At 38.9% G+C, this 22,467-nt stretch overlaps 1 protein-coding gene across 4 annotated transcripts in view; it reads right to left on the bottom strand.

Moving 5' to 3' along the window:
* Positions 1 to 3,388: 3,388 nt before the first annotated feature.
* The window catches only part of ABCC4 (ATP binding cassette subfamily C member 4 (PEL blood group)), a 151,669-nt gene continuing 132,590 nt past the window's right edge, over positions 3,389 to 22,467 (bottom strand). For 3 of the 4 annotated variants that reach the window (XM_083820073.1, XM_083820071.1, XM_083820075.1), the window contains 2 exons: positions 12,644 to 12,778; positions 3,389 to 7,800 (listed from right to left, as the gene is read on the bottom strand). In XM_083820073.1, the coding sequence (XP_083676199.1) occupies positions 7,693 to 7,800; positions 12,644 to 12,778 (243 nt within the window). In that variant the 3' untranslated portion in view covers positions 3,389 to 7,692. Of the gene's footprint in view, positions 7,801 to 12,643; positions 12,779 to 12,798; positions 20,322 to 22,467 lie in introns of those variants that run through there. The other variant, XM_083820072.1, reaches the window with a different exon arrangement.

Genomic DNA, 22,467 nt, shown 5'->3' with positions numbered 1-22,467 from the left:
TGACAACAGCATCAGCAGCTCTGACTGGTTTGTTGCCATCACTCTTCTGGCAGCCCAGCAAAGCCATCTCCCAGAGATCTACACGTCCCTCTGTTAAGTAATCGCTGCACTCGCGTTCATTACATTGCAGCAAAGGAATCCCCATTAGCCAATTAACCGAGCCATTAGGAGGTCCTTGTAAGCGCTGCCGGCTGCTGCACCTTCCTCACAGCCCAGCCTTCGCCCCAGTGTGCGGCCTCCGGAGAGGAGGCAGGAGAGACTTGGTCTGCCATGCTGGGGCCTCAGAAGGAGGCCTGGCTCCCCTCATGCCCTGGGGAGCTCTCCTTAGCAATGTCTCCCACTCGGAGGGCTCTTCCTCTGCCAAAAGCAGCCCGATGCCTCCCAGCGGGCCCAGCCCTGTCCGTGCACTCCCGAGGATGGCACCCGAGGGGAGCAGGCTTCAGCTGGGCCTCTCCCCACGCCTGGCACAGGACAGGCTTCTGCTCCCGCTCGCCCGCAGCGCTGGGCCTTTCACTTTCTGCCTTCAGCGACGAGAACGGGTTCTGCACAGCGTCTGTCGCAACTTCTTACGAGCACTCAGCTACACGAAGGCCTGACCCAGGCAAACACAGAGCAGTGAGGCTCCTTCAAGGCCCCGCGCTATCCAAACGTGCCCTGTCCCCATGGACCGCAGGCAATTCATCACGCTGCGTTCCCCGGTCGGAGCACCTCCGTGTTCTCTCGAGGCTGTGATCGTCTCTGTCATTTGCTGTGAGAAATGGAAGCAGAGACTTTTCCATAAAACTATTTAAAAAATGCAGATTTGCTTCCCTTCTGTGCCGATGTGTCTGCATGGCGTGACATGCCATTCAAGCAAACCTAGCTTTACTGACATGGATACCCACAGAAATGAACACACACGTGCATGCCCAAAAACAACTGTAGAAGTTTTAAATTCACAAGTACGGACATTTACACCCACTGATGCAGAGACAACACTACGCAGTTTCTCTGATCTATTATGAATATTACTCAGAAATCTATATAAGCATTAACCACATACATACATCTATTTGTGATCTTCACAGAATGCTTAAAAGTAATTGCAAAAGGATTTGTTGAGTAATTCAAAAAAAAAAAAAAAAAGAAAAAAAAAAGCAATGATTGTCAGGAGATGACCTGGTTGTGGGAAGAGGCACTTACTTAATTCACTGCATGAATGACTCACGGTGAATTACTTGCATAACTCCACTTGCAGAAATCACTACTCTGCAAAAGTGCATACATGTTAAATCAACCAAAGCACAGAGTGGTCCATATTCTTGGTACAATGTGGACTTCTTGCCAGTACAGAATGAACAAAAAATCTAGCTAATCTCTTAGCCTGGCAGGGAGGTAGGGGAGAAATCCTCTTTTTTGCTATCCTGGCAATGTTTCCAAAAGAAAGTTGTACAGCACTACTTGCCCTATTCATGCCTGGCATTTATGTTAAAAAGAAAATCTGGGCTTGTAATATTCGAGAGCAAGCTCTTGTTGACAGTGAAACTTTAACTAATAATTCTTAGGCTGTATTTCCCACCCAATTCAATTTCATGTTATAAAAGGTAATTATGGTTCTTTTCTGGAAAATGCAGAGCTCTGTTGAGAATGTCAACTGGCAAGAATACTAGCAAGATTTGCTTTCTTCAGGCTTCAGGCTCAGGATAAGTCCCTCCTTTATTTGCTATTTGTGATTGAAGGTACAAAAATTTACCGGAATTAAACAGAATGAACCATTTTTCACTGCTCCTCACCTTAATTCCCCATAGCAATTCTAAAAACCTCAAAAACAAACAAAACACACACACAAAAAAACGAAAAAGAAAACCATAGTTTATTTGTAAGTCTCACGTGTCTGACACAATCCTACAGCCTTACTACACATATCAAATTCACATGTTGGAGTGACCAGGTGATACATGTGTACTTGGCTGCAATTCAGTAATTTAGACTGTGTAAACTGGGAACTTTTATCTGGGTATTGTTAACGCATAGGCTTATTCTAGCATTACAGAGCTCTTTTGCTAGGAGCTTCACTGATTATAAGGAAAACCTTGGTCTATAGGGAGGCTCAGTCCTATGTTGCACGAGGAGCAGCTGCAGTAGGAATTTTTGGGTACATCGAGCATCCCATCCTAAAGCATTCATCCACTTGGGAATTGCAGCGCTGAGGGCGGCAGCGTCCTCGGGGAGGCAGAAGAAATGTGTTTCCTTTTGTAGGGCAGCCTAAGTCCTAAAGCACCAACTCTGCAAACAACAGGCCTGTGTGCTGCGGGAGCTGGAGTCTCAGCTGCCACCACCCAGCCTGGTGGGTGGCAAAGGCAAACTGATCCTGCTGCCTGGTGAGACCCGAGATACCCTGAAGCAGGAGCTCTGAAGTAGAGGCCCCAGCTCTTCTTGGTGTTTATGCAATTTCTACTAACTGTTGTTGAACAAAATGGAGACGTACTCCCTGGAACTGGGACCAGAACCTGGGATTTCCTTTTCCCAGAAGAAACATAACACACAGCATCCGGCCCCAGTGAGGAACTGGGACCCCTTTCAGTATCTTTGCCCCCCAGACTGTTGTGTTACTGACCACACAATTCATTTAATCATGGCGAATGTTCCTGCCAAAACCATCCTGAGGTTACGATAGCTGCACTGCGGTTGCAAGGTGGACTTTTGGTAGAAACACGAGAATTTTTTAACACATACTCCAGCATCATGTTATAAAAGGACAGGTGACAGTTTACATTGCATCAGTCCTAGAACTTGCTACCCTGGGGGATTATTGACAAATGCATAATTGATTTCGTACTAAGAACTACATCATGATAATACACACAAGTGCTAGAGAGTTAGTAGACATAGGAAGAAACTTTAAGCAGTTTTTAGAAATGAGTAAGTTTACAGCATCTTGTTAAATTAACAAACTCAGAAGTAAAGGATTGAGAGATGACACCAGATTTTGGAGTTGTGCTGCTAACCCACTTCACTTCTGCGTCTATTAACTTTATCCAGTCCATTTAGCTTGTTAGCTGTTTGAGGCGCAGACCGTATCTGATCTGTACTTTTGCAACTGCAGGAGTTCTTCCTTAAAGTCATATAATGATTTCTGAAAATCTATTTGAATTACATTTTAGTCACTGCCATTGAGGCAAAAAGCTTGAAAATGTGATCTGTGAGATCTCAGACAGCGGAAGAATGGTAAAAAATGAGCTGAAATGTATTATTCTGTGTTGTATCTCATAATGGAAGATTTTCAATCCTTGGAGTTGGCAATGACACAAAGAGGTGCTTGGAGCTTTTGGGCACAACCTGTACTTTGCTCAGCCCTGCGTTTCTGCCTTCACCCACACATTCACAATGATGACAGAACTCGGCACGCTTCTGAGAAACGCTTTTTATTGTACAACAGGAGCTGTCATGTGAACGTCAACAAAAGAAATCATTCCATAGCAATAAAAAAGTCAAATTATTACACAAATGCAAAAAAAAACCAAACCAAACCAAAAACAGAGTTAAAATGATGAAAAAGCAGTGCGATGTTACACCATGTAAAACATATAGAGAAAGCCACATTCTTCTGCTGAAGTATCAGAAGCTCATCACCATCACAGAGAGCAGGTGATGTAAGTAAATAATTTCTCTTTTTCCCCCCCTCAAAAAAAGGGGGCAAACTTCAAAGTGAGATGTTTGGAAGGGTCAGATTAATACAAAAAGCAGCATTTTCAGTAAAATATCTATACCGTTTGGATCCTTTGTCCCCTTCTCGTTCTTTTTGCAATCTTATTTCAAGCACGTATTGGGAAAATTAAAAGAAACTGTCAATATCATTTAAATAAACAGCATTCCTGATCTTGGTCAGAAGAAGGTCCTCCACCTTCCAAAGAGGGGTATGAGCAGAAGACTACACCCATCTGGCAAATGAGCTCTGGTTCAGCTCACCAAGCAGAATTTTGCCCTTAAACTAAGCAAAACCTGATACAACCAATTCTTAAGAACCATGTTGGCATTGAGTCTCCCAGTGGTCTTTTATGGAGGAGCAAAGAGAGACAAACATTAAGGTCTGAAAAAAAACTGTTCTTTAGATTGGAAGTAGAGGCTGTTCCTAGACTTTTAAACCAAACAAACAGCAGTTCCACAACTGAAGACTTGCAGCATTACTGCATAAAATTATACCCGTTAGAAATAAGACTCTGGAATACTTTAAGGCACCTCAAGGTGAAGAAACATTTTAAAGGCTTTAATAACTCAGAAGATTGAGTTCTTTTTCCAAGATCCCCATGAAGGAATGTAGCTAAAAATAACCAGCTTTACTATTTCCAAATAAAGCATGAAATTTTTCAAAGTGGAAGTTTACAACCATTTGAACCTTTCTTTAAAATGAAACATAAAACACCTTGCTGGAGAGATATTTTGTACGTTTAACAGATCAAAACTTCCAACAAAGGAAGGCCTTTTTCATACCTGACCTGAGTTTGGCCATTCAGGTACGGTGCCCTTTCTCGTTCACTTGAAATTAAATGGGTGGGTCAATCTTAACAATAGTCATCTAAACAAAAACAATACTCAACAATAAAAAACAACACAATCTAAAAAAAAAATCTGATTAAAACATTTTTGTTACTTTAAACTAAAAAGATGGACATAATGGCAACAACAGACGCAGGTGACTCTATCAGTTGTTCTATTCAGAAGTGTATGGTTTTCAAGTGCGATTTTTTAAAAATTTGATTTTTGATACCTACAGCTAGTAATGTCCTGTCAAAACACGTGAAGAAGCAGAATCAGCATTTTCAGAGATACCTAGCATTTTTTGTGTGCATTCAGAAAGCTACAGGATCAAATTAATTCTAGCTTATAGATTGATAGCTAGATCTGTCAGGGTCTCATACCAGTGAGTCTGCAGCAGCCAGCGTTTTGGAGTTCTGCTCTGAAATATAACTTCCCATAAATTCATTTCAGAGCTGAAATGAACTAAAACTGTAATTATACCCTTGATTTACACATGCACATCTCCTTGATTTTGATAAAAATTAAAACCAAGGTATATGGCCAGGAGAATGTACTGTTCTCTTAAGAGTATTTAGAAGTCTTAGTGTCATACTTATTCTCGTGGAAGAACTAACTATTTAGAAATCAAAAGAATTCAGTATCGTAACACACAGCTAGACCCTGTGGATATGTCCAAACTGCTCAATAAACAAGGTAAGCTCAAGCGCCAGCCCCTGTTACCCGCCTCTACTACTTGGAGTCGGCTCACTCCAGCTTTGTTTTGGCGCACTCCAGCTAGATCTCTCCACGACAATGCTCGAGCAGAGTTTGGACATGGTTCATACCGTGGATCCCTTCCAAAAGGCAGTTACAGACAAGCACGCAAGGCTGAGCTTTCTTCACGCTACACAGTCCCCCAGCATTACGCCATGTGACTTTACACAGTCAAACACTTCTCTACATCTTCACATACCTCCGCAAGACAAACACCACTCTACTGAGCCGCAGAATAGACCTAATCCTTATTTCAGACAATTTGAGTTGAAAAGGTAACAAAACACACTAGATGACAAATGTGTGCTAGGAACATAAGGGGACTGCACAAGCCCAGAGAAGACCAAGGGCAAAGTGATACAGAAAAGGGGATGTGGCTAGTGTGCTCTAAGAAATAGCTATTATGAGCTTGCTGCTTAGATGAGTCAATCCGTGCTACTCGGCTTTGGGGACATGCGCTTGTCCCTGACTGCCTTTTATTTAGCACCAGACATAGCACAAGACTCATGTTATGCATCACTGCACGAAGTCCAATTCCACTGATCTCACAGACATTTGTTGTAGTCAGCCGCACCCCACAGAAGAAGTCTCCTAACCTGCCAAAAGACAGATAGGGGCAACAGCATTCCGTTTTGTAACTTCCTGCTAACAGTACAGGAGGATGTTACCGGCAAGCCAGACGCCCAGTGTTTGCCTTCTTCCCCCTCCACCCCAGCTGGTGGGAGCGGAGGCAGTAGGAGGACCTCCCCCCTCTCCTGGCACCTCACAGCAGGACAGCGAGCCCCACGGCAGGGAAGCTGCTGCAGCAGGAGAATAATGATGATTCTGCCCCTTGCCACCAACTCCTACACGGGACAAAGTCCTAGATGAGCCCCAGTCCTCAGGCATAGGCTTTGGCCTCAATTTAGTTCTCGACGAGGAGAGAGTAATTTTGTATTTCAGTCAGTTATTTGCTGGTAGAACAGCTTGAAACGAGAAACACTTGCGTTTGCCTTACTTTTAGACTGCTGGGTGAACATTGGGTAAATAACATTTATCTTACAAAGGTAATGCAAGCATCTTCAAAATATTTTTTAAAGCATGGTATTTTCTGTGTCCTGAAGAGATGTGTTGCTTTTTAGTGTCTTACTTTAAAGAGTAAGATGAATAGATTTATTTGGTACTGGACCTCAAAGGGTAGCAGTCTCACTAAACATGAAAAAAATCTGAAGCAGCATAGCACTTGCTTGATATTTTAAAGTAGGGGAATAGTGCCTTTATGTTAAAGTGCTTTGCTAAATCAGGACATAACTTACAAATACAGAATCTCTCTCTCACTGCATTCTCCTCGCTATTAGCAACAGGCATTCAAATCTACAGGTTGTACTTTCCTACCTATTCCAGTAGGATGGTAACTTCAAACAGCTCGAGTTCAACAGATCCCCTGATGCAAAATTTTAAATATACTAAGGCTAAATATTTTTAACATGTATTTAATGAATTTGTTGTGTACCCTGCAGTTACAGCTTTGGCTTGAAGGCACAAATATTAAGGCACAATAAATGCAAATAACATATACATTTCAATGTGTTGTGTTGAAGATAACTTTGTACTACATGGTATTTAGGTATAATGACATGTCATTCAAAGATTTCCTCAAGTTATTTTAATACTTTTTTTCTTTGATAACCTGGATAAAAAGAGGAATGTATGTTAAATTATTTAAATATTTCTTCAGTGCAAATGTGGTAATTTTCTTCTAAAGTATAGAAGATTGAGATTGATTTTTTCAGCATTTCAGCAAAATAAAACTTATATTTACATTCATGTTGAACAGCACTACTTGAATTATCAAAAAAATAAGTATATAGTACTTTTTGCTATCAAAAAAGGAAAGTATTTTTGGCTTGTTCAATTCTTTTTTCTATCAACCTGCATGACAACTTATGACAGGTAGAAAGACAGCTGCGTTAGACAACTAAGATGTCCGCTACCGAATCTACTGTTTAGGCACAGCTGTCGAGGTAAAGTGACACTCAACAAAATTTGTTTTTGATTGCTCTCAAAACATCTCCGAAAGAGAAAAGGGATACATTCCAATCTTTTGTTTTAACAAATTCCAAATATGCACCCTAGACCTGTTAGGTGTCCTGCACCTGTTTAAATAAAAGAGATCTCTACCTCCTAACTTCCAAATAAAAACTGAGTCTGCCTAATTTCCTTGGCAATACAAACATAATTATATCTGGAAAGGAAAACATATTGCACTGAAATTGAACAAACAGGGACAGCAAAGATTTTCTTCTCAGTATTAAATAGAAAGGATGTCCAGTGCAAAGAATCGCCCCCTCCCTTTCCTCTCCCGTTGACCCTTGAAAACATCGAAGAGTTTGGATGTTCTCAGCTTTACATTCCATGGAAAACAATCGTGGTTATTAGGAATCACAGTGCAGTTTCAGTTATGCATAATCCTGAGGAAGGATCCAGCGAGGAGTCTGCAGTAAGCTGACCGTTCTGAACAACTTCTGGATAATTCTTACTGAAGTAAACCTAGGGAAAATACCAGATTTTGCATGTCATTGTACTTGAAACATCTTTTAGTTTAAAATACAATTTCTGGAGATAAATACAGAACAGATAAATACATGCCCCAAAGGAATCCAAACAGGAACTTCAGGTTAGGAGTACTCAGTAACTGTGTGTCACTGAAAAATTAGTAAAATTACTGTATGATCTTATTATAACAAAGTCTAAGAAAAACCCCACACAACCTGTAGATCCACTCAAATCCTGGTGATTCAGATAAATAGATATATTTTATCGCTTTACATTAAACTGATAAGTAAAATCATTTTACTAGCTCAAAACATGGAGATAAATTAAAAACAGGCTGACAAAGAAGCTGCGAAATCTTGCGTCCGCACAAGGGTTTCTCATTTTCACACATAAAATGAACACAATGGATTTGGATGTTAATATCAGGTTGTAATCCCTATATTTTACAAACTATGATTGACAACCATTGAAACTTCAAGGTGTATGTATGAAATATCCCAGCGTTTAATTTGTGCTGCAGAGCAGTTATAGGGCCTATAGAAACGTGATCTCTGGATAGTGAGCCACAATAATGAAAGAAGAAGCAAAAGCTTTAACAATGACTCAACCAAGCAACTTCTCTAAAATGTAAGATGATACCAAATAATAGGACAGTTCTTTGCCAAGCCTTTGAGTTCTTGAATTCTACCAATTTCTAGCTGAACTAGAAGAGATACAGGTTTCCTGATAAATGTATAATCAGAACATAAAGGAAATGAAATGCTGTCAAGTTTCACTGTTCCACAATCATCAGTTTTTAGTAGCTGTATCATATCTCTGTTCCTTGACAGATGCGCATAACAAAATGAAATAATGTCAAGACTTGTGTGCTCTTATCTAAAAATGTGTTTGGGTGAAAAAGGACTTCAAATGCATTTTTTTCAAAGAAGAATGTGAAAAGTTTTGTTTGAGTCTTTAAAAACAGAAAATACACTATCTTTCTGAAGCTGACACATGTCATGAGTTGGGTCTCACAGTCATACTGCTCTGACTACAGCTTATGAAATATTTCTCCAATTTATATTCGAGAGCATTGTCAACAAAGTTTGGTTTGTTTGATAATAATGTCCTTTTCATATGTATGAAGGCACGTATAAGACATGGGGGATAAAAGAGAAATAGCTGTTCCATGGAAACACCCCAGTAAGCACCACTGTCGCCTTTTGTGTACACAAACGCGGGATATACATATCTTCAGAATTTACAGAGAATATTAAGGTCTGATTTGAACCAACAGCAGGACTGGGAGGCCTGGTGGAGGAATTCCTCAGGAACCAGCCCCGATGGGATGCAACAGAGGAGAGTTATTGGGGTGCTCGCCGCACACACACCGCAGAGCCTGCAGCCTCAGTGGTGTGTTCCCATCCTTTTCCCAGTTTAAAATATAAAACTCCAGAATACCTTTAACGTAGCTTCTGAGTGTGATTTTTTTTTTCAAAGTTAACAGAAAACCTTGGCACATTACTAGAGACCTAATGAAATGGCAGCTGCTTTTCAACTGTCTCATTGCAATTCTTCCCCTGAGCCCAATCCCTCAAGATACTAATGCTCAAGTCTTGTATAAAGCTTCTTCCACTGCCAACAGAGCTGCAACCTTCTTACAAGTAATCACTGCGGTCAGATAACACCTAGTGTTTTAATATTTACACATCTGTCAGAGCTTTAAAATAAAATCACTCTCTCTTTTCCCTCAAAGTATTCAAAAACGGATTGATCAAAAAAATGGCCCTATCCTGATGCTACCAAAGCTTGTGGAAAAGCCTCTCTGTGCTTACAACAGCATGGAGAACGTAAGTTTTTTTTTTTTTTTTTAATCTGAATAACTAAGCAGTTTTTTTAACTGTTTAATTTCTCACTTTCCCACAGGATTTTCTCCTAATAAGCTTCTTGTAAACTGAACCAAGACAAAAATATGGTCTCATGATGCCTAGCACAACTCCACTGCAGCTCGTGGGCTACTTAAAATATACTCAGCAGTCTCCAGTCTGAGCTTTGCCTGCATTGCTTTCTTTCATATTTGCAAAAAAATCAGGGATACCGAGTGAGCAAAAGAGACATGCAATGAGCAAGCCTGGATCAATTCAGAAGCCTGAGCTAAGTTTTCAGCAAGTGTGGTGATCTTGAATAGTTAAATCTTTCAATGCTTAGCTATGATAACCATGACTTTTTTTTTCCAGAAAATTAATTTTTTTCAAAGGTGTCCCAAGTTAGTCTTCCAATTTGAGGTGTGTAGTCCCTCTCATTTGCACCTAAAGGATATATGCAGAAGCCATACTGTTCCAGAAAATTTATTTGAAGTCTCACCTTACTGAAAGAAAAGCTCTTGGTAACAAGTTTGTTCTGCACAAGCTTCAGGTCCAAAATGCAATAAATCATATAATCATTGTCAAGGCATGGCCACGTTCCAAGCCATTTTACTTAGCAACCTCCTGTAACGCCTTTTGAAAAGTATGTATATATGCCATATTACCACTTCTTTTTATGTGCAGCATGCTGTTTTTCAGCAACAGAAAAAAGCTGTTCTTCATAAAAACAGTTCTTAGTAACCACAGGAGGAATGTATGAGACCAGCAGCAGTACATGCAACAGCCTCACTGGTGTAAAAAGAACAGCCCCCAGAATCGGCTCTTCTGACTAAGCAACTTCTCTGAACATATGCATGAAGCACAAGGGGCAGCAATAACGAAATCCTTGAATTAACGTCCGAGTCCTTTAAACAGAAAGAACTGTAACTGTGCTTCTGGGTAGCTGTTGAATGGAGATATAGTCTCTCGATTCCCATTTTTTTGGGCTGAGTGTGGATACGCACCATGCTTTGCATTCTTGGCAGATGCTAAAGCTTGTATCTGCCTTCTAGCCTGGGAGTTAGCAAACTTTTTCATCAAACCACATTTCAGCAGAGACTGGTTCCTGGATCTCTTCCCTTCCTGTACAAAATCACGTAACATTGATGTGGTAACTGCAGATGACTATATGGGCAAGTAACATCAGGCAATTATTTTTATATATTTTGAATTATCTTTGAATGCAGTTGTGCAACTGGGGAGGGCTGCAAGGAAGGAAGGAGAGACAGCATGACATGGCTAAACCTCTGTGCATGACAGCTGAACAGCCTCACCTCTAGCCATTGCAAGGATCAAGTCCTAGGAAGCTGGCTTTCGCTTTGCAGACGAATACTGGTATCACGAATTAGAAGCCATCCTTTCAAACAGCATTTATGTAACCTCCAGATTGTTATGCACATCACAAAAAACATGTCTAACCCATTCCCTTTAATAATAAAATATAAGAAGCTACATTGCAGTAAGGACAGCAGGACTCATTATGTCGTTTAGTTAAGGACAAAGCTATTTCCTGAGTTCTGCAATCAGTCCACACATGAATTTATAGTGTATGCTCTCAGCTGCAAAGCTTCACTTGAAACACTCTTTCAAAAAAAACCCAAAACGCTGAGTATGAACAGACACAGAAACCTTTCCTGATCTTCAAAATGTCCAGTAAAACAGCCTCAATACATGAGCACGCAACCTCCACGACTGCACAATTTTTCACGCTTTCCCAGCTTGCCAGACGTGTGTCTATTTTTACTAGGAAGTAGCCAAAGCATCTGCCATTTTGTTTCCTGCCTTTTTATGTGTTGCTTCCTTCCTAATGCTCTCCTTTTTTTCCCCAGGAAAGAGCTTGCAATTTGTGTCACCATTATGTGTGCATCAACCAGCTTGAGCAGAAGAAAGCCTAGAGGATAGACATAAGACCTTTGCCTCTTGTGTGGAAACTCTCTTAGGTCACTAGATCCCTAATATACGTATCTTACTTGTACACTTAAGTAAAGTTACATGAATATGGATCAAGTTGCTCCCAAACCAAGCACTGCAAGTCTCAGCTGCAGCAATGCTGAAACTTCATTGGCAGAAAGAAAAATATAACCTTGCTCTGGACATATTGTATGCTGACTTATCACAAAAGAAAAAAAAAGAAAAAAAAAAAAACAAGGCAAAAGCTAGTCAAAATGAGTTCCTCGATCACAGGTCATTTTTTTTTTTTTATCTTCTTATCTCTGCTTCAGCTTTCCATCTGAAAAGTGAAGATGGTATAGCCTCACCTCAGAGGCATATTATGAAAATTAATCCATTGATGTTTCTTAAACACTTTGATTGCCAGAGGAATGCTCACAATTACATTAATAATTCTATACTCAAGAGTAGGATTTGAATAGTAAGCAGTAAATCAGGCAGAGCCTTGTAAGGAACAAGGAGGCAACAAAACATTCAACAGCTGTTTCTTAACTGAGCACTATTCATCCTATGTGCAGAACAAAGCAAGGGTACAAGAATGAAGTAAGAGAAAGCAAAAAAACCAATACTGATCGCACCCCCAGTGACCATAATACAATGTACTGGTACTGAACTTCAGACTAACTCTGGATGGGCCTTTTAGAAAATACAGAAATAAGAGAACTAAATGCTGTATTCTGCAGCCGTAACATGCTTTTAAAGCACGTTTTTGTAAGACACGTGCCCAGCACAGGTGTGTATGTCATATACTGTTTACACGTATCAGTGTGTGTACATACATAAGGATGCAAGAAATCCAAATAGTCTTTCAACTCAGTATATAAACACACTTATCGTTTGGAAGCCTGTGTGTATCCCACTAAAAAAAGCTCGAAAAATGACGGCTTAGCCTTGCAAAGCCAACAGATTCTTAAATATAGTGGAATGCCTACTATAACCTTGAATATGCTAACTTGTGATAAACAAACTGCAGAGACAAACTCAATTATCACTTCTAAAATTACCCGTTTTGCTGTTTCAAACAGAGAAGCTGCTTCAGTCTTGCCCACTTGTTGCACCATTTTGTAAAACAAGCCATCTTTTTCTTGCAGCAAAATGTAAGGTTCACCATATTCTTTTAGTCTTCCAGCATCTAAAACCTGTTAAATCAGAAGAAATCAACTTATTAACATAAGAAATTAAAAAACAAATGTTAGAGACTATAAGCAAAAGGGGAATGTATGCACCTCAAGTGCTAAGATGAATTTTGTATCCTGAAAATGAAATATTATATATCCTCTTCAAACAAGCATGGCACTTTTTTAGTTTATAGACCTGTTGTATGATTTTAGAGTGCCCTACAGCCATTCTACCTATAGGAATTCAATGCAAAGTTATGCAGAATATGGAAATACAATGTTTGTGAAGCCAACAAAGCAGATTATCAGATTCATTGTGTAAGAACGAAACAAGAAGCCGAAAATGGGCTCTGAAGTAAACAGCTGTAGGTATAAACCACGCAATAACCACCAAGACGGTTAAAGAATAAGTAGGTCTTTTGGATTAGACGAGGTGAAGATGTAATTAAAGAAATTGAGGGTGTTGCTAAAAAATACACAATTTCTCACATCGTTTTTTTGCCAACTACGTATTAGAAAGATACTTACCCATAACCTATTCTTTCTAGATAAAAAGATCAGATGTCACAAGGGACATAGGTATCCAAGAAAATGAGAGGAGAAGGAAAAAATAACAGAGAAATTAAAAAGGCATTAAGTCAGTATGTCACAGAGGATATACACAGTCAAAACCATTAGAAGAATTTAAGAATACGCTGATTGAACCTGTAAGAAAATACTGTCATACTAGTGACTATTTAAGGACTGCGTGGTAGCAAATATTGCACTTACATTTTGAAGAGCCTCAGGGGATTACTCAGGGAACTTTTAGACTAGCATCTATATATTTTAGATAGTACAGTGATTTAGACAAAACAATTATTAAAACACAAGTAGAAGATACAGATAAGAGGTAGAATTTGTTCACCATGATTTTAGTAAAAGGGAATTGTACCTCACAAATCCGATAAAATTCTTAATGCACAAGATGAAAAGGGAGGAACATTTTATATGCATTTCCAGAAAGGTGTTCAGTGTAACTAAACAGTTATGCTACAAGGGACAAAAATTATTAAGGAATTTGGGTAGAAAACAAAGATTAGAAATAAACAATGCGTTTTTGGTGTTTGGAAAGCTGAAAGGGTAGGAACTGGTAGCTAACAGAGTGCTCTGCAGTAGCTACATATCTGTTATTCATCAGAAAAAGGAGTAATCAGAGAAGTGACAAAGCTGCAAATGACACAAAAAAACATGTAGGTAAGTCTAGACCAGAGGAGATTCGGGTACAACTAAACTAACCTAAGAGAACGAGAAACACAATAGCAAGGAAAAGTCAATATTGACAAATGCAATACACTCAGATACTTCACTGGCTTATAAATTAATGGTATTGACTCAAGAAAGAGATTTGGGTTTCACTCTACAAGTTTAGTACTCTAGTCCATGTGTAGGAGCAGTGAAGTTGAAAAAAAAGAGGTTGTGTGAGAAAAAGTAATTCAGAAAATATTTTTGTTCTTATGTAAATAAAGAACTGACTACACATGGCATACTGTTGAAAAAGATATTGCCACAACAGAGGGTCTTCAAGGACTCAAAACCAAAGCCACAATTGCAGTGTACATACTTGTAAGAAAAAAAATCTAAAAGGCTGCATCTGTTGATTTCAGGAAAGAAATGAATAAAAGGTATTATGAGGACAACTTCCAAAATAACAGAAACAGTTTCCAAAGTTATGAAGAAGGATCTCCAATAAGCTTGGAGATAAATTCCAAGTCCTGTGAGGAAATTTCCAAATGTGCAATTTGACTGTGCAACTCATTAAAGCAAAGCATCTTAATGGCCAAGAGCTCAGCAGAATCTACAGGCAGACTGGACCCCCTTTAAAGACGTAACACACAGGATGTAGAGCAGTTGAGCTGATCCGTTCAGCTGCACTAGTGCAAAAATTATACGCTGCTGAGATCTCTGTTGAATTGTTTGACACCAAGGACCAAGCACCAGGGGAAAGACTCCCACTGCTTAACTTCTGATTCAATTCAGTATATCGCATGTGAATGTAGAATAACTCAAGTGAGCAGTAACAGTTTAGTTACATCCAATTTTATAAATTGTATGCCCAGAAACCTACAAAAAGTTATTCACTATTGTCAAAAGCTGGTATCTTTGAGCACCCAGCATATACCGTGATTTTCTTGCAAGCGATTTCCAATACTGTTCAGTATATAGCTGAAGAAAGTGCTAGTGGAAAACGTTAAAATATCATTAATATTGCACAGCACAATATAAAGTAATTTAATATTCAATAGATGCAGTATTTCACCTGCAAAGGTACACTTGTGCATATGCAGGTTTTTCAGTATACTTAGTCCTATCCCATTTAATTTGAATACACTAAGGATTCATTGTAAATTTAAATTTAATCGCTATCTTTCATATACTACAGTAACTCAGAGTTAAAGACAGCTTCCTTAAGAATGCAATAAACTGAACTATCGCATACAATTCTATATAATAATTAAATTGGGCTGCCACATCACAGGGTATTTCTGGTTCCTTGAATAGTTTTTTTTCAGCACTAGATTATGTAACCACTCCTTAACAAAAAAAAAAACAAAAACAAACCGAGAAGCATGTTCATTAAATGGTGTCTCTCTCACCAGTAAAGAAATATAATAAAAAAGTGGAGTTTTTTTATTTTATATTACTGCAGTATTTGAATTCTATTTAGCAAGTATCTGAAACAACCACAAACATGGACAATCGTTCTCCTCCAAAGAACCTGGGAGGGGAAAAAGGAAAAATTTATTCTTCCTTGACAAGTTTTAAACAACCAAGTCCAGAAGATGAACAGATAGTTAGAGCGATTTGTGTCTAGAAGAATTCCATTCACATTTTAAACAAATCATTAAGCTATTCATATCCTTTCTTGGGGAATAAAAAACAACTTGTGTTATGAAAACAGACAGAACAAACATAGGAAAAACAAGCCCTGTTACTTTTTTTAAATCTGAAATGAAAAAAAAGAATGAAACAGAGAGACAACATCACTCTCGTAAGTCAGGAATACTCTATAAACCATATTAACTAAGGAAAAAACCTGTTTCTACTAACCGCTGCCATCTGTGACACAATAGAGAGAATTTAAGCGGATTTACTTGGTAGTTAAATATTTATATATTTATTAAAAAGGGCTTACACAAAGAGATAGGTATTCTTTGAAGAAATATGTGCTGATAAAATTTAAATAAATAAATAGGTACTTTGGCTAATGCTTTGCATACTCTTAGTCACTGACTCCAAGCCAAATTAAAATCATTAGGACTTCAAAAAGCAAGCTGATCATTCAGGAAAGGTGGAATCTGGTGTTTACTAGCCACATACTTTCTGATCAACTTGCATGTAACCCTTATCACTGTACAATATGACTGAATCGAACCCAGATGCATCCCAAGGCAGTTGTACCAGTGGAACTTGATACAGAAAGCCAGAGAAGCTCGTAGCTACTGAAATCAGATCAGCACACTGATTACAGAGAGCACACAAAGGAGCATGGGACTTTTTTTTTTTTTTTTTTAAATCAGACTGTGATTTCATTACACACTTTAACATAGATGCTGAGAGACAGGGAGATTTTGGACAAATCATTCAACTTTTCAGTCTGACTGTTTGTCAAGTATACCAAGGATAGCCTCATAATCATCCCGTGGGAGTTAGCTGTCTGTGAAATACTTCAGCAGCGCAAAGTAAAATAAAATAAGCACAGAAATCTTATAAACCCAAAGCAATCATATGTAAACAGGTTCTCCACTGTCTTGTACTGGCAGCCTTTTTACCTCACCTGCGCTGTTCTTGCCTTTGTATTCATATCCTTATGACTTCAAGAGGATTTTCTCAAACTAAAGAGTAACTCCAACAGTGCAAAATTTACAAAGTTGGATGCTGGTGACCATGCAAAAGAGGGTATGCAGGAATATTCTTATTCAGGGGAATTCACTCACCTGCTAGCTTGAGGTTAAACTATCTTTAATTATGGCTATCCAAATTACCCTTACAGCAGCACTGAGACATTTTATGTTGAAATAGGGCTTAGATGCTATACTGTTCTCGAGTAAAATCCTCTCATGCCACCTAATTCCACTCCATCTAGTGTTTCATTTGGGTTGAACAGACTGGGGCAGTGACTGCTCGTCAGAGCTGTGAGATTTGCAGAAGGCAAGACAGTTTTCAACAGCACTTTCTTTGACGTGCAGGCACAGAATAACAGAAATAGTGGCACTGAAAACATGGCAGGGAAGGGGCAGAAAACCAGAAAAGAAGCTATTTGAATTTGACTGACCTGCAAAAGCAAACATGAAAAGAGAGTATTAGCCATTTAAATGTGTTGTTTATGATAGCTCTAGCTAGCATAGAAGGACTATTTGCTTATGCCACAAAAATGTTTCTGAACTAAATTTGTATAGGATTTGGCAGCTACAAAACAGTTGTCTGTTTTTTGCCTCCTCTCTATCCTGCCTGTTTATCTACCTTCACTCGACCTCGGTCCACCCCTCAAAAATCAAACTTTGCAGTACTTCCATTATGCTACCTCATAGTTTAAAGTATTAACCATGACCTCTCTGAACAAATTCTGTGCAGGGAGGCAGAGGAGAGAGGGCTTAGTAATTGAGCTACTGAAGAACGGTGCAATAAAGCTAAAGAAAATACAGACCAACAACATATTTCCTAGGCATTGCACATAAGTATTTGGCTAAAGTACTATTTCAAGTGAGCTTTACTCATCTGTAGAATTCTTCTCTTAGCCAGATCAGATTTGATGCCCAATACATTTCTGTGACTGTTTTCATGCTGGCATCTGTTTATCATTCAATAGCGTACGTGTGTGCACGCAACAGAGAAAAAAAACATCAAATGGTGAAAACAAAATCTGAGATCCATTTCACAACAAAAAGAGAGGAACAAGACAATGAAGGAGGACAAAACTTCATAAAGCTAATCCAGATTTCTGCATAGACCTAAGAAGCGGAACTAGGACAGTACCTTTTCTGACTGATGACTCCTGCAACTAACTTACACTGTTATGTTGCACAGGGTTTTGAAAAGCAAGCATTCATTTTGTAAGGGAATTTAAAATCTTCTGCGTAGATTAATATAGGTAAAAAGTGCTTCATTAGCCACAAAAAGAGCATGCACCCTTAAAAATGCTGTAACAAACAGCATGTACTTATGGCTATCCATAGACACAAGAAAGTTAGTTCTAAATCCTGCATTTTCTAACTTTCAGCAACAAAAGCAGACAAACCAAGAGAACAATAGTTATAAAACACTCTGAGAAAAAAAAGTCCAAGGTTGGAAGTGTTCAGCTAAAGAGGAGGGGGGCATGGGAATTTATTTCAATTATTATTGAGGAATGACTAGTATTCCTATTCACGTTCATCTTCACCATAAAGCCAGAGGGAAAATGGAACATTTAAGAGTTGATCATAAATGTTTTTATTTCCTATTCAAAAGGAAAATAATTCAAGCAAATTATCTCCTAGGGAATACATCTGATTTAATTTAGAGTTGGAGAAGGCATCACCAAACAACAAAATTATTATTAAAGTTCAAAACTCCGCTAGGAGTACAACTTTGAACAATGTTTTCCTCAGAGAGCATACATCAAGATGATCTTCAATAAGATCCTCTTCCTCCTGGGAAGAGAAGAGTATTCAGGAGATGCTTCTGGTTACATCATATTAAAAGAAATATATTTACCCAAGACAATACATAGCTTTGTGGGAAAGAGTCAACAGCCCGTGCCCCAGTTGGCATTAAGTTCAGATGCAAGCATGTTCCGTCTCTTCCGTCTCATAAGGGTTTGTCAAAACAGATCAGAAACATGTACATACTTCTCTGAAGACTCATTTATAAATATCAACCTATCTGAACAGGTTTGTGAACATCGAAGAACATTGAAAAAGCTGTAAACATAACTCCAGAACCATTTAAATTTTTAAAAATTTTTATTTTTTTGATTTTTTTTAATTTTATTTTGATTTTTTGGTGCTAGGGCTTTGTTTGACTGTCTTTTGTTTTGCATTTTTTTAGTTTTCAGATTTAATATAAGGATTCCCCAAGCTCCTTCAGGAAAGTTACAAGTTACTCTACAAGTAAATCCAGAAAAATTTGATGTCAAATAATGTATGTTTCATACATCATGTCAGTTGTATGCTTTTTTTTTTCTCTCTGAACAAAGCAGAGCACACTTGGGTGTTTACCTCTTTGTAATATGAATTATTATTTTCAACCTTTCCAAATATTTCACCTCAGCAGAGTTTCACTTTGCTGTAACAACATTGTCTGCCCTTGGTCTCTGAGATTTGACATGTGCCCGTCTCACAGAAAAGGCAATTTCAGACATCTTGTTCAGCAACCAGAAGCAGTGTATTTCTTTAAACCGAAATTATTCTTCAGCTAACACTTAGAGACAATTTAGCATGTAACACTGGCTGGTAAATTGTTCTACATATGAGTTATTGTTACTTTTCTCACAGAGGCTTAAAATCTACCCTTCTGTTTTTCTTCATCAGATTGCACACCACTGTAAGCTGACTGGAATGTTGCGGGGAAAAAATACCAATTATGTATGTAGTAATGAGTCTTATTCTGCTGATAATCATTTGATATTAAATCCTACTGTATCTTGTTGGAGGAAAGAAACCTGTTAACCAGTCACTGCAAATATTTTTTGTGCTGTTCAGTCACCTCAAAACATCTGATACGCCAGTGTGAGTTCAACCTTTCCCTTAGAGAGGGCGAAGAGACCTCATGCCACTTCTTACCAACAGCTCTACATGCTGACAAAACTCTTCCTTGGTCAATCGGTAATGACTGCTTCCAACACCGTAAAGCCACATTTCTCAACCTGGATTGCAGAATGGCTCAAACGTGGCCATGAAGTGATAGAAGATATATTCCCGCTTAAGAAAACCCACTCTCTAATAAAGCTTTTGAGGGTCATAGGAAGTCAGATAAATAACAAAGATATTGTAGTTTTCAAAAGGCTAAGGAATATTGGTGCAGATGACCGGGCATCTCACCTGGATTTATCAGTTTCTGATGACAATGAACTTGTGGCTCAGCAGCCATGCACACAGTTTTACCTTATCAGAAACGCTCTGCTCAAAGCATCAGCCACCAACATGTCCAGCGCTAATTTGCTTCTAAACAACAATACAGTTTCTCTGAGAGAGCAAAAAATCATCCTCTGAAGATGTGTTAGCATTTCTAGTACGCTCTGCATTACATACCACTGTCTTTAAAGAAAGATGATCTGACTGTCCTGTCTTTATACTGATGGAAATACATTCACACGCAAATGCCTGACAGAATGAGAGATCAAGGTTCATCAAACATTGGCTTCACTTCCTGCAGTAATTCAAATCCAGCTCTTCATTTGAATGCTCCCAGCTGAAGTACTGCCTCGGTAATTAGTTGTTTTATTTAGGCAAAAGAAGAATCTTGTTGGGCAGCCCTCTTGAAACTGGGAGCAGCTTTTAAGAACTGTCTTAAAGATGACAACATTTTGGAGAGGTGTGGCTTCAAACTGTCAAAGAGAATCAACAATGTTAGTACCTTCTCAAGATCATTGGGATGTTGACTTGTTTTAGAGACAGCTGGGCCAGGTGTGATATTTACAGCTATCGTAGATGTACTTTATTTCAGTTGACAACACTTGCTCATACATGGCTCATAACTAAGTATTATATGCAAACTCGGACTAAACATCAAGATGATATCCTCTTTCAATGGTAAAGATGCATAAATTACTCAGGTTTGAAAATAAGGCGTTCACTGTTGATATTTGCTGAGGTGAATTACTGAATTCCAAGCAAGAACATGGATGGATCTGTTTTTTTCCCTTCTGGATTGCTAAATATCAACCCAGTTTCAGAGCATCTGGGAACTGTGGGAATGGGCTCTGTTCAGATCAAAAATGAAACTGATTATTACTGAAAAATCACTTGTTATCGTTCAGCTTTTCCAGAAACTCTGCAAGTCTTGAGTTACCAAATGAAAGGAGAAACCTAAAGGTTCCCACAGCCTTTGCTCTCCATCAGCTGTACAGATGGGTCAACACAGTCAATAGCCAAGCAGGTACGTCAGTATTATTCACATCCAGGGTCCGGTGGAATTGCCCTCAGAAGTGTCCCTAAAATATTTCACCAGCCCTTACAGTTAAGTGTTGAGACCTTTCCTAAATTATCACATTTGCTCTTTTTGAAAATCCGGACATCCAGACCATTTATCTGTCACCTTACAGAATATATATATACAAACAATGTTTTTGTAGGATACCAATATTCATTTATCCTAGACCAAGTATTCTTTCCCTATCCCTGTGCAAAGCGCCTCAGCTAGCACCATTAACTTCAGTCTTCTGCTCCACACCAGTCCCCTTCTATGACTTCTGTGACTATCTTTCATGTTCTTACTGTCGCATCTCTTAACTCAGGAGACTTTGGTCCACACCAGCTGGGATTTTTCTTAAGTTGAATTATAAAAAAAAGTAATAACATTTAGTTCTAATATTCCTTAGTCTGTATTTGAGCCTCTCAAGACAGAGGCTCAGTCAGAAATGGAGTTATGTTAGTGTTTGTTCCTTTTGAATAATGAGAACAGGTGCACAAATGTGAATGTAGCAACTTTACTGGGGACTATTGGATTCAGATCCACAGGCACTTTACGTTTACAGTGAAGAATTCGGTACCTAAGTATCTTCAGAGATTTGATTCCTAGTTTTGAAAATCTGGGTTTCATTCAAGACATTGTCATCCATGAAGCTTCCGTGTATTCTTTTAACAGAACGGACTTCAATAGCACAAAAATAACATCCACTAATATTTTATCAGACTCAGGATACTGGGCTAATGTAAGGTTAAAACCCCTTTTGGCTTCTGTGCTACAGAATAAAAAATTTATCAGTTTAATACACTTCCAGATCTCCTACTCTAGAATGCGGAGGGACTGAATGATAGCTCTGAATGCAGCTCTAACTTTTTCTACTTTTCAGAAAGCTTCATGTTTAACCGTCCGAGGCTCCAGGAATACCTGTGGTCTTGTCCATTGGCCTGCCTTAGACATTTTGTCCATTTGAGAGTCTGTATGTGACAGCAGTTAGCTCTCCACCGAAGGAAGTCCAACATAGACATACTTAGGATGAGAACACCAACACTAATGGTAACACACAGTTTTCACAAAGAACTGTTCTACAGCTGGGACTACAAATTTCTGTATCTCATAACTTACCTAATCCCCTAAAGAGAATGTCTAAGATTTACCGTAAAGCATATTCATCTTCCAGTGTTGATACTTAAACAAGTAGCAAAAAAGCCACTAAGAGAAGAGCCAACAGAGCACAGCATTTATAGCTTTAACTCAGTAATGTCAATTTTAGTCTAACACCAGCACCTTTCTACATTCTCCACACGTCCATCTGAAGATGGGCCACTGGAGAAAAGTTCACATGAAGGTTACCAGTAGGGCAGCTTGGGCTCTTGAACTCTTTCAAGAGCTCTGCTCCTACCTGGGCTGCAGATTCAGACTCCCCCACGCTTATTCTCTGTTGTCAGCTGCACAGAGTTGTGTCTAGCTTTTGGTGACTCCCCTGTCACTATGCAAACTGCCCAGATGTCCCTGCAGTTTCCCCTTTCCCTTCAAGGTGTTTTTGCCTGATTTCAGTGAACCGATTT

The sequence above is a fragment of the Anser anser genome (assembly GCF_964211835.1).
Source record: "Anser anser genome assembly, chromosome: 1".
Taxonomy (NCBI): Eukaryota; Metazoa; Chordata; class Aves; order Anseriformes; family Anatidae; genus Anser; species Anser anser.
This window is presented reverse-complemented; position numbering and strand designations above follow the sequence as displayed.